The following is a 12,476-nucleotide window of genomic DNA, read 5'->3' on the forward strand; positions in this document are numbered from 1 at the left end:
ATCCCACCCTCCGTCCCCACCCTCTATCCCCCACCCCAAGCACTGTGACTACAGCTAGCTCTGTTACACAGCCAGGTCTTTACTGGGTTTCTGGGAATTTGAAGTCAAGTCCTCCTGCTTGCATAGCAAGTGCTCTTAGCCTCTGGGCCACCTCCCCAGCACCCCCACCCTTCTCCACACGTGGGCTTTTGAGTCCGTTTTTTCTCTAAATATTGTGTTATTTAGAAGTTTGTTGTTACTCAAGGGTGTTTTGTAAGTGAATTTGTTGTTTTAAGTCAGGATCTTACTTATTAGGAAACACAGGCTACTCCCAAGCTCACAATCCCCCTGTCTCAGCTCTCCTAGGGGTGTACTACCACACTGCCTTCCTGTGGACTCACCTTTGATGTTCTTTCAGAGAGGACTAAAGGACAGCTTACAAATCCCCATGTTTTCTCCTTTTAGCCCACTGTTATCAGATTCTCTCTACACAGAGCTCGTTACCCATACAGTCTTACGTCCAGAAGAAAGACGCAATATGCTGCCCATTCCCATTCTGAGACGTCCCTTAGCACAGGGCACTGAGTTCCCTGTTCCGTCTTTATCTTTCCTATGTAACTGACTCACGGCTGAATTTTGAAGTGCCAATATCTATGTTCTTCCCTGCTGGTCCCAAACTTAGAAGATTTAGGTATATAAAAGATATCTGATATCCCATTGGGGAGGAACAAGGTGTGTATGCATAGAGACAGGCACTTCAGAATATATATAGATGGAGTTGAGTCATCAGTATTTAGTGACTTCAAGCTTGTCCTTCCCAGTGCTCCTGTATTCTAGACTCCTCATGACACCTCCGTTGTCTGCACTGGCTGCAGTGACTGGCACGAACCACACAGGTTGGAGAGTCACTAGGCACTTGGGCTTTAAGGGTCATCCCATCCCTGGTTGTAAGCCTGACTGAGAGCTAGAACCCGCCACCACCTCAGCTGAGGCCTTGAATACTCGAGATGGGCAGAGCCCAGTGTGTCCCTGAGGCTAGGCCGTGCAGTGCAGCACCAGGACCCAGACAGCAGACGTGGGGTCAGGTTCTAGCTCTTATTCAACCCCTGGGACCGAAAGAAAAATACTTGAATTTTTTTGTAACATAGGAAATCAAAACAATCACAAATATTTTTTCAAAATTCCACTCTCCAGATGAGAACTGGATACTCTTTTTATATTTGTTTTTGTTTTGTTCTCTTTAATGAAAAACTTTTTTGTTTCATTTTACATACCAACCCCAGTTTTCCCTCCTTCCCCTTCTCCTACCTCCCCCCCATGTCCCCACCTTCCCACTCCCCATCCAGTTCTCAGAGGGGGTAAGGCCTCTCTTAGGGCGTCAACAATGTCTGGCATGCCAATTTGAGGCAGAGTCAAGCCCCTCTCCCCTGTATCAAGGCTCCACAAGGTATCCCACCCTAGGGAATCGGCTCCAAAAAGCCAGTTCATGTACCCAGATCAAGTTCTGGTCCCACTGCCAGCCCCCCCACCACCACCAACAGATCAAGCCACATAATGTCCCCCAGCAGCTGTCAGTCCATGGCTGTGAGCTCCCACTAGCTTGGATCAGCTGTCTCTGGTTTTCCCCATCATGACCTTGACCCCTCTACCCCTCGTATGATCTGGAAGGGCACTCGTGTGTAATCCAGGGCTAGCTGCCTCGAAGTCCCCATTTGTTTTGTTAAAGAATTACTCTAAACCACTTCATTCACATCATTGCAGGGGGCCGGCTGAGCTGTTCAGGGAATACTAGCCTAAGAGGAGAGAACTCAAGCTAGTCTCTGGTTCAGGTTGAACTCTGACCGTTTGAATCAGCAATGTTTTTTTTTCTTTAATTCTTGCTCTTTGTTTTTAGCCGATCACAGAAAAAAATGCAGATGGTTTCCAACATTTCCTTCTTCGCCATGTTTGTCATGTACTTCCTGACCGCCATCTTTGGGTACTTGACATTCTATGGTAAGTTACTTCCACTCGTGTGTACCTGTCTGTGTTTAAAGATAGCAGGGAAAACCAGCACTGAAGTAGCTTCGCATTGAAGCCAGAGAGTGCCGCACAGGGTCAGTGCCTTCTGTTTTGTTTCATCTTGGCTTTTCCTCATAGCAGACGGCGATGGTTCCTCCCATATTCATTCAGGCCGCCTGCTAGAATAATCAGTGGAAAATAATATCAGTTGTTTTCCTGTGGAGCTTTTTCTTCTTCAGGGAGATTGCCTTTAAGAAAGATGCCATCTTAGGAACATCTAAAACGACATCACGGAAGGCTTTCCTACTTGATACTGAAAATTGGGTCAGATTCCATTAATAGAAGAGAGAGAGAGAGAGAGAGAGAGAGAGAGAGAGAGAGAGAGAGAGAGAGATATGCTGGAAGTGGGAAAAGGCCCAGCCCACACTCATGACACCCAGCGTTAATTAAAAATAAAGCAGCTAATTGTTCGCCGGAACTTGGTGCCCTGTAAAGACGGGAACAAGTGAGAGCTGAGAAAGAAAGTGTGTCCCGTTTGTGCTGCTGACCCTGTTGGGAGAGTTTGTGCCTTTTCCGTTCATCTGATGACCCTGCAGCTCCACTTAAGCCTTCCCTGACTGTCACAGTTTGAGAACTATTTAAGTAGATTTTACCATCTTTTTTCTTAAATGCTTCTTTAGGATTCCCCCCTCACCATAAAATTAAATAAAATTTAAACACATTTACAGATTACTTCAGCTTGGAGAAAGGGTGTTGATTTCATAAGCAATGGGGGACGGCATTTCCAAGCTCATTCATTTTTATAGAAATGCTGTCAGCAGGATCGTGCATCGCAGGGCTGGTGGGTGAAGGCAGAGAGAAGAGAGCTAACAGTAAAGGCCCGGGTTACCTTGCTCAAGTTACGAGTCTTCTTTGTAAGTTCATTTTGTCATCTGTAGTAGAACACTGGGTCCTTTTATATGATCCGTGGGTGATATCTCAGGTATTTAAAGATGGCTATGCATTTTGAGTAAAGAAAGTTAGATCTAATGAGATTTTTATTACAACCTCTAGTCCCATTTCAGAAACGGACACCAAGGTCTTTGAAACTGGCTGCAGTCTCAATTCCTTGCCTACCACCTTGAGACAGGTGTAGTGAGGGAGGCCCCGAAACAGAGTCTTGAGGGGTAGGCACTTGTCAAAAGAGTGAGCATTTGCTCGCCCTTCTGAGGCTTCCGTTGCAGCATCGTCAGCCTTTGAGATAACGCTTTCTACAGTTGTAAGTTGAGGAAAATCAAAGGAGCCCTCACACTAAAGACTGTTTTGGGAGAGCAATGAACGTAACCAGGAAGGGTTCTTTCCTGAAGGTGGCTGAGTTGGCTTACCCTCTGCTGCTTGGTCCCGGAAGTTGTGTTCCAGAGTGCAAGTAGGAAGGAGAGGTGTTTGTGTGGCCCATAGTTCCTGCAGGGAGACGGGCAGTGTTTGGGATGAGCTCCCGGTGTGTGTGTGTGTGTGTGTGTGTGTGTGTGTGTGTGTGTGTGTGTGAGAGAGAGAGAGAGAGAGAGAGAGAGAGAGAGAGAGAGGAAGCTTTCCACACTGGGCAGTGGTGACTTTAGATCCCTTTTAGCTAACGGTGCATGTGCAAATACAGTGCACACACACACACACACACACACACACACACGAGCATCTCTTTGGGTTTGCAGATTATTGTAATGGATTTCGGAACCTTGCCTCCGTTGCTCTTTATGGAGTCTTGTTTGCAATGCTCCTTTGAAAACCCTCTGACTCCCCTTCATTTCAGAAAAGGTGCAGTCAGACCTCCTTCACAAGTACCAGAGCAGAGATGACATCCTTATCTTGACTGTGCGGCTGGCTGTCATCGTGGCTGTCATCCTCACTGTACCAGTGTTGTTTTTCACAGTAAGTAAAGGACCTCACAGTCACAGGAGAAACACTAGCCTTGGGACTTTCATTCTGACCACAAGATCCTGTTCCCAGAGAAGGTCTGCCACAGGCAGCTTTTCTGGTCATCGACTTGTAATGTACCTCGGCCCAAGTCTCTGCCTCTCAGGCAGCAAGCGGAAGTGGGATTCAGACATTAGTGTAGCTTGTAGGGGCTGACTCTGCATTCTGACCTCCCACCGTCCTCTTTGTAGAAGAATATAAATAGGGCGGTTGCACCCCTGTCTTACCTGACCACAGAGACCACCCAAGTGGAAATTACCCCACCCAAAGGGAAGCTTGCTGTGTCATGTATAAGGATCCTGAGAGTTGGAGCCAAGCCCCCATAGCTTCAAACTGCTATGCCACCTCTAAGTTTGCCAAGCATTGAGAAGAAATCTTGACAAATGCCATACGCTAGTAAATGTCTGAGTTCTTCTGTTGAGAGTGGAGGGTCAGCCAACGCCCAGAGCCCTTGGCCTTTTCCACTTTTCCCCCCGCAGGTCCGCTCATCACTCTTTGAACTGGCCAAGAAGACAAAGTTCAACTTGTGCCGCCACATCTGGGTGACCATCGTACTCTTGGTGATCATCAACTTGTTGGTGATCTTTATTCCCTCCATGAAGGATATTTTTGGAGTTGTAGGTATGGTTTTATAGTTGTCCTGCAGCATACAGAAGCTATTTATGCTTAACACTCAGAAATGGCGGCCCTCAACAATTGCTCTCTTAATCTGCAGGAGTGACGTCGGCCAATATGCTCATCTTCATTCTTCCTTCGTCGCTCTACCTACGAATCACAAACCAGGATGGAGATAAAGGCACTCAAAGAATTTGGGTATGTCTGCTGCCAGCCACTCTAATTTTTCTGATTAGTTTCCCAGCTAAACTTGCCGGTAAACAGTCTTCTAACAGAACTTTCAGTTGCAGTGAAGGGTGTGTCGGTCCTTTAGATTTCCCCTTAGGAGACCCAGAGCCCTTTCCGTCCTCACGGTCGCTTTTCCAGTGTGGCTCTGACTGGGCCTTGCCTGTGTTCTCAGCCAGGGCACGGCTGGCTGGAGAGGGGATGTTTCCAGCCCTGTGTCTCTGTAGAGTAGTGCCTTGTCTTTAGCAAGATGGGAAGTCAATGAGGACTCAGAAGACTTTGATGCTATCTACCGTCCCCCGATGATTTATGACCACGTGACTCCCTTGCACAGCTCAGGACAAGGCGATGCTGTTACACACCAAATATTGAGAGTTATCGTAGGGAGGCTTTTTTCTGATGGCAGGTGATGTGGATTCGGAGCTGCCTTTCTAAGTCGGGATGGTTGTTTATAGATCTGGTGACATTCAAGGGCACCTTGAGAGTAACGTGCTTGGACAGTGAGGGGAGCAGGAGAGACTCAGTCCTGTCTGGGGTATCTTTTTGCTTGGCTTCAGAGAAGACCTCTCAGCCACCTCCCAGGTAGTGTAGGCACTGCAGTCACATTTGTCACCTTCATCTATGGATGCAGGGGAGAGTGGCAAGCAAGAGTCTGTTCACCATGCACTTTGGACTGGGGTCATTAATGCTGGTAGAACTCTACTTCCCCAAGAGAATTATCCTCAAAGCCATGAGTCCCAGATCCTCCAGCCCCATGCAGGGAGTCCTCACAGGGCAGTGAAACCCACTCATACTAAAGCTATAAATAGCAGAGTCCCCATGAGTTCCCTAGGCTTCTCCAGTCCTTGCTCCCACAATAAAACTGGAGTCTCTCAAAGGGCACTAGACAGGAGCTCTGTTTGAGCAGGGACAGCAGAGTGTTAGACCCACTAGCCAACCATTTACAACGCTTTCCTTAGCCGTTTCCCCGTTTTCAGGCCAGCCCCTGGCTCTCAAGAGCACTCCGCCCCTGCACAGTTTGTCATGAAGGCCAAGCTAATGTGTCCCAGGTGCTGGACTGTCTGATCCACTTGTGCCCTTCACCAACCTTTCAAGCAACTGAGTTTTGCCTTGCTGTCAATCCACTGAGATCAAATGAACACGTAGGACACGCTTCCAAATAGAAACATTTGCTTCTCAGTAGCAATGCTGGTTGATAGGTAATAGCCTCGATCTATTTCCAAACTTTTTTTTTAGTTGTAATTTTTTTTTAAGTAGGGTCTCACTCTGTAAGCATGGCTGGCTTGGAACTCCTATATAGACCGGGCTAACCTGGAACCCGCAGAGATCTGCCTGCCTCTGCCTCCCAAGGGCTGAGAGGAAAGGTGTGTATCCCCACACCCAGTTCGTTAGGTTGTAATCCTTTTAAAGAGGAAGTCATAAGGGAGACTCAGTCATTTGTGCCATGGACACACCCAAGGTGACCCAGAAGCCAAAGTGTAAAATGCAGAGGACCAGGGCCAGTTTCTGTTTGCCCATCCTGGCAGGACCACATTCACCCAGTTTAGAAACGTCTGAAAAGTTCAGCCGTGGTTGTAATGGACTCCAAACACCATGGGACACAGAGGAGGGGGCAGAGCGTTCCACTCTTCCTCCAGGGACCTGAGGGAAGTGCCGGGTACATTTGAAATAACCCATGTTTCATTGCTGCAGGCGGCCCTTTTCCTGGCGCTGGGGGTGTTGTTCTCCCTGATCAGCATCCCGCTGGTCATCTATGACTGGGCTTGCTCGTCCAGCCACGACGAAGGCCACTGAGACCGGCAAAGGAAAGCCAGCACCTGCCCCCGCCCGCCCAGACAGTCACCCATCAGCAACTCTTCGCCACTTCTTTTGCAAGTTTACAGACAGACGGATATGCACATGACAACACCCGGGCTGTGACACAGAGAACCCGCTCTGGAACAACTCGTGTCCTCCTGGGATTGTGGATTTTATCTCTCCCAGGTTTCATGCAGTCTTCTTTCCCTCTCGTTATGTGTTGTGGCTCCTTCTCAGTCCCTTAGAACTCTGAAAACACCATCATCGGGTGTATTTATTTGTCAGACACCGGGTTCTAAAACCGTTTTCCTACTGACGTCCCTGCTCACGCTATCTGTATCTTTTTAGAAAAGAAAATAATCTTAAATTGTATATATTTATTTTGCTTTACAGAAAAAAAAGGTTTCAGGAAAAAAAAAGGTTTCATAAATACTTTGCCTATTTTGGTTAACATAGCACACAGGGGTAATCCTTTGAGAGACAGGTTGCCTGCCATTACTGCATCTGAGCATGCCCAGTATTTGAGGCGGCTCTGGTCACCCAGCATGGGCTGTCCTGGACCTGCTGGTACTCCATCCTGCTCCCACACGGAGCTAGTCCCTGGGAGTGTCTGTGGCTGGGCAGGGGTGGGCACGGCACTTGTGGAAATATATTGAAATGCGCATTTGGGAGAGCTCACAAGGGAAGCTTTGTTTTCCCCCTTGGCATCTGATGTCACAGGTAACTCTAGGCTGAATCACCTGCTTGGGGTCCCCTGGCTCTCACAGTGATGAATGAGATGCCCCAAACGCCTAAGGAAACACTCCTGGTGCAGATGCCATCGGTCTACACCCATATCTCTGAAGGGGCAGGGGGCGTGTGTGATGTGTTGGTTTATGAGCCCGGCAGCATTCATTTAGTCATGTCCACCAGCTTTTTGCAACAGAGAATAATGTGTATCTAAGGATGGCCTGTCTTAGGTTGTCCTCTTTTATATTGGGTACTTTACTTTAGGGGAGTCTTTAAAAGACTTGTTTTATATCTATAAATCTAGGTTATTACAAATACAAGCGTTTTGTACCTTAAATAAGCCTCATTTCTATTCTCCGTTAACTCTCCATCCAATCTTGAAGGTAAATCTTCTGAGATAGTCTTTTTGGAAAACTTCTGAAGTCACGGTGTCCCCTCTTGCCCGAGCTGGGGAGGACAAGAGGCCCTTCCCCATCTGTGTTTCTTCCTGTTATCCCTCTACTACCTGTTCCATGGGACCCACGCAAGAGGGCAGAGTCTCCTATGTTCTCCCTAGCACCTCCCGAGGGGACCAGAAAGAAATGACAAGGAGACTGAAAACTACAAGAGCTTTGGACATGGCAGCTAGGGAGCCCAGAGCAGCGTGTTCTGCTGGTGGCCATACCTGTGGCTGGCCATACCTGTGGCTGGCCATACCTGCGGATGGTCATGGCTTATTTACAGTAGGAAGTGCACATCCTGTGAGCACAGTGTGCCCCCAGGGCTCGTTCGCAGCCAGATGTATTCTGGTTGAATTCTCAGATACAAAAATGCACTGTGCACAGATTTCTTACCTAGAAACAGGTAGGATCTAACAGAGAGTTGGCAGAGGACCCAGACGCTTAGCTGTAGACTCTTTCTGCTGACTCAAGTCCCCAAAGCTCTTCAGGAATCTCATGAGAGTCTCGCAGAGATGTCCCTTTGTACAATCAGGTCCCTTAGATAAGGTAGGTGTCCAAGGGCCTGCCATCATCCTCCTGGGAAAGAAGGAATCGTCACCTTGGTACAGTATCACATCATCACCTTGGTACAGTGCTTCAGAGTCTGTTGGTCTTGAGCTCAGACAACTGAACTCCAGGGCCTAGATAGGAAAAGGGTAAAACCCACAGCCGCCTCTGCCCTTTGCGGAAATGTTCTCCATGTCACGGGGAATGATGGAAAATTTGTAGCTTGTTCGGCACTGTTTAAAATGTATCGACTCAGTTTGCAAACTGTCCAGCCCTTTGTTTTCCTCATTCTGTAACCATCCTTCATCCTTTTTACATTCACAAAGTGAATTCAAACGCTCTCATTAACTCTGGGATGTGCTGTGATTTTGGATCTCTGGATTTCATGTGTTGGTAAAAATACTGTATTATTTACAGTATATTTGTTTGCAGGAAGCACATTGTTGTTGATGTCTGTGATGTGTGTTTTATTTTAAAGCTCCTTTATGTACAGCCCCGAGTTTGTTGGACTGTAATAGACCCTACTGTCATTCATCAGGTACCACAGATTAATTCCATGGTTTCTGTGGTATTTCCTGTATACTGTTCTTACTCTTGTTCAGAATAATGAACTGGTAGCCAAAACATACCTGTATCACAGATGTTAGGTAGGACTCAACAGTACAATCAAATGCAATAGACATTTTCCTGCTAAATTAGTAGACCCGAGAGTAGTAGACCTTAGCTGTGGGAAGCGGTGTTTTCCATTGGCACACAGTATCTCCATACTGTTGGCCAGGGCCAGTATCATACAATGTCTTCTGGCCATTGTAACACAGAATACTGTTGATTCCTAGCTTAGTGTTGCTGGTTAGAAGTAGGGTTAGCAGAATGTGCAAAAAGAAAACCCATCTTTTAGGCATGGACAGGCAGCCCCCGGGTCAGAGGGAGAACATATCCCAAAGTGTTGTAACCTGGAATGGTTCTGTGACTGGGTTGTATGTGATGATTTGGCCCCCAGAGCAGCAGGGAAAGACTGTCAAATCTAGAGTTGGGGTGCACTGGAATAGTGCAACGGGACTGCAGAAGACAAATTCCCAGATAGAACTGGAGGGGGGGTGTGGATTCAGACTGACCAAGAGTAAGCCATGGCCTGTTGTTGTGGAATCCAGGCTTCATCTCTGCCACAGTGTCTGCTGGGCACTGCGTTTGGGGTTCCTGCAACATTGGAGGAACTAGGTTCAGAAACGGGCAGGTAGGGTAGTGATAAAGGAGGAAGAGGGATTCCTTAGCCTCCACCTTTTGTCTTCTCCAAAACTACCAAACTTGGCCTGGCTGCTTCCGGTTCTGTGGCCTTTCCTCCTAGAGTTTGCCTCCTTCTTGGCCACTAACATCATATCTCCTTGCAGGAGAGCCATCTTTGAGAGCAGCACACGACACTTTTAATGTCTTCTGTCTCAACCATGATCTAGCTGCTCAGTAATCAGACGCAAAAGAAGTCGACATCTACTTTCTTTCTTGTATGTTTATGGACCATATTGAGAAATGTAACGGCGCCATTGGGGTGGGTTGCAGATGACCAAGGTCTGCGGTAAGATGTCTCAGTGTTTCAGAGGATACCTCCAACGATTATGCCAAGAATTCTGGAGTTCAGCTCAAGCCCCCAAGCTGGTGTTTCTCAAATTGTGCCCCCGCCCCCCCAGCAAGCAGCATGGACCGCATCTGCAGACACATCAGAATGCCAATCCTCCGTGTTGCCAGATGCCGTGGACGACGCAACCTGTTCTCTGCAAGTCTCAGGTCTAGACTCCAGGTGATGCCAGCTGCATCAAGTTTGGGAGCCACTCTTGAGCCAATCACATGTCAATCACAGCTCAGAAGATCGTTCCCGGGGTGAGGAATTAGAGCCAAGACTCAGAAAGGGAAGGAAAGAACCCCAGCCAGTGTCTCTGAAAATGAAGGAGACATCTTGTGTGAGACCCCTACCTGTGTCCCCTCCTGCTGGAAGGGCATGAGTAAAACTCAGGGTGCCTGCACTTTAGGGGAAATGGCCTAAGGCACTAACATATTTTCTTACAGTTGTGAAGACACCAAAGTGAGACTTTACAAAATGTAGGTAAATTTAAATGCCTTATTAGAGTGCCGGTCCACGGGTATTGCTGAGTTTCTAGGAGTTGGTTCTCCAAGAGGACTGTGTTCGTGGTTGGCTAGAGAGCCGACCTGCTAGGTGCGAGGCCCTGGTGAAGTTCAGCCCTGGCATCGGAAAGATATAAAATATCTGTACAATAAGTAGTCTAGTGAAAGGTCTGCGCTGCTCTGGGAGCTGCCAGGGGCTATGAAGGAAGAGCAGAGCCCAGCCTGTCTCTGGAGCATGGTGTGAGGTGGCATTGTTTATCAGAATAGGGCAGAGGTGGTTAGTATCATGTGCATGGTCTATGCCTTCGGGCAAAGCCTCCGTTCATTCATCAAGAGAATAGGCTTTAAGAACGGCATTGCCGGGTAGTGGTGGAGCCTCGGGAGGCAGAGGCAGGCGGATCTCTCTGAGCTCGAGACCAGCCTGGTCTACAGAGCGAGTTCCAGGACAGGTTCCAAAGCTACACAGAGAAACCCTGTCTCGAAAAATCAAAAGAAACAACAACAAAGAATAGCATTGCCTATTCAGGGGAACATCTGGGCACTCAGAAAAAGAAGTCACACTGCCACCTTGCAATTTAATCAGTGGTTTCTTCTCAGGAGGGCAGATCTGAGAATCCTGCAATGGGACATGCTTCTCTAAAATGCAGTGAGTTACTGATAATAATCAAAGACTTTGGGGTTGTGGGTGATAACTGAAAATAATGCTAAACCTAAAGGGGTGGGTTCTTGAAGAATAATGCAAAATTGGCATGAATGCAGATGTCTTTCTTAGGGTTCCCCTGAGGAAGAACCATAAAGCACTGGGCCTATCTGTACAGGCTTAAAGAATCTATGCAGCTGAGGCTCACTTAGGAATCCTTCCTTTGTATGTAAATATGTTGTAAATACATAGGAGGCTGTATATTTTTGCAGTTGTTGATCCACATGGAAATAGAGGTCACTAGTCCCTGCACATAAGAAATATACATTCTTAGAGATGTTAGTGGTTTTGTTTTGGAATTAGAAGAATTTTACCTTCTCTCCCATAGTTGTGTCAATGTAAACCTGGAGCCTAAAACCTTAATTGTTTGGAAAAAGAAGTGTTGAGAAATAACTGCTTCGATTTCATATGCTGCTGTTGAGATCTGTTATTTAGATGATACAAATAAGGACAACTTAGAAGAAAATCATTGTCATATAGAAAAAGACCTGCCCCAAATGAGAAGTTGCTTCTTCATAATGTTCGTTCCTGGTTAACATTGATGCTACTGCATAGGATTTAAGATAACAGAAGTTAGGGAGGGTTTTTTTGTTTTTTCTTCTTCCAAAATGGAATTATCTTTTCCCAGACTTTGGGATCCTTGAGGGGAGGGCCAAATATTCTTATGAGCACAGATTTGAAGGAAAACATCCTGTTATTTAGGGTTTTGAAGGTCTTGCATGTTTGCCTTTTAGTGTTGATGCCAACATAGACTGTCTTGTCTGCCCCCCCACCACCCATCACTTGAAACTTAACCATTGGTACCTAATACAGTCTCTAGAGTCCAATGTGTCTTAGACTCTCTCTGACTCAGTACATGTAGCAAACCACTGTTTTATTAATGTAAATTCTTGTAAATGATTTCTGGTGGGCATCCAAAGTGAGCCACAAGTCACAAAACTTTGCTGTCAACTGTCCATCTTGGGAAGTTGGGTTTGTTTGTTTGTTTTTCAGGGTGTGGTATAAATAAGAAAGTGTGGGAAGCTATGTTCTATAAACTCAGTGTTAACATAGTTTTCAAACATTAAAAATGTGAATTAAAAGTACCTGTGCGTCTTGTGTGATTCTCCAGGCAGCCGTGATGAAAGGGCAGCAGTGCTATGCACGCTGGTGAGTTCCTGGAGGAGGGCTTGATCACACAGCATGGTTCTAGATCATGGAAACTTATCTTCAAGAACCTAGACTTTAGGTGGGCCTGATGGTACGTGCCTATGCTCTATCAACTTGGGAGGCTGAGACAAGAATATGGAAAATGGAGCAGCTTGGGCCATGCAGCAAGGTCTTATCTTTAAAAAATGTTTTTTGTTGTTGTTGTTGTTTGTTTTATTTTGTTTTTAGTGGTA

General features: G+C 46.7%; 1 protein-coding gene across 6 annotated transcripts in view; it reads left to right on the forward strand.

Moving 5' to 3' along the window:
• The window catches only part of Slc38a1 (solute carrier family 38 member 1), a 73,802-nt gene extending 61,623 nt beyond the window's left edge, over positions 1–12,179 (forward strand). For all 6 annotated transcript variants that reach the window (XM_026782730.1, XM_026782729.1, XM_013348677.2 and 3 more), the window contains 5 exons: positions 1,874–1,974; positions 3,764–3,882; positions 4,407–4,548; positions 4,643–4,740; positions 6,460–12,179. In XM_026782730.1, coding sequence (XP_026638531.1) covers positions 1,874–1,974; positions 3,764–3,882; positions 4,407–4,548; positions 4,643–4,740; positions 6,460–6,561 — 562 coding nt within the window. In that variant the 3' untranslated portion in view covers positions 6,562–12,179. The remainder of the gene's footprint in view (positions 1–1,873; positions 1,975–3,763; positions 3,883–4,406; positions 4,549–4,642; positions 4,741–6,459) is intronic.
• Positions 12,180–12,476: the final 297 nt, after the last annotated feature.

The sequence above is a fragment of the Microtus ochrogaster genome, chromosome 15 (assembly GCF_000317375.1).
Source record: "Microtus ochrogaster isolate Prairie Vole_2 chromosome 15, MicOch1.0, whole genome shotgun sequence".
NCBI lineage: Eukaryota > Metazoa > Chordata > Mammalia > Rodentia > Cricetidae > Microtus > Microtus ochrogaster.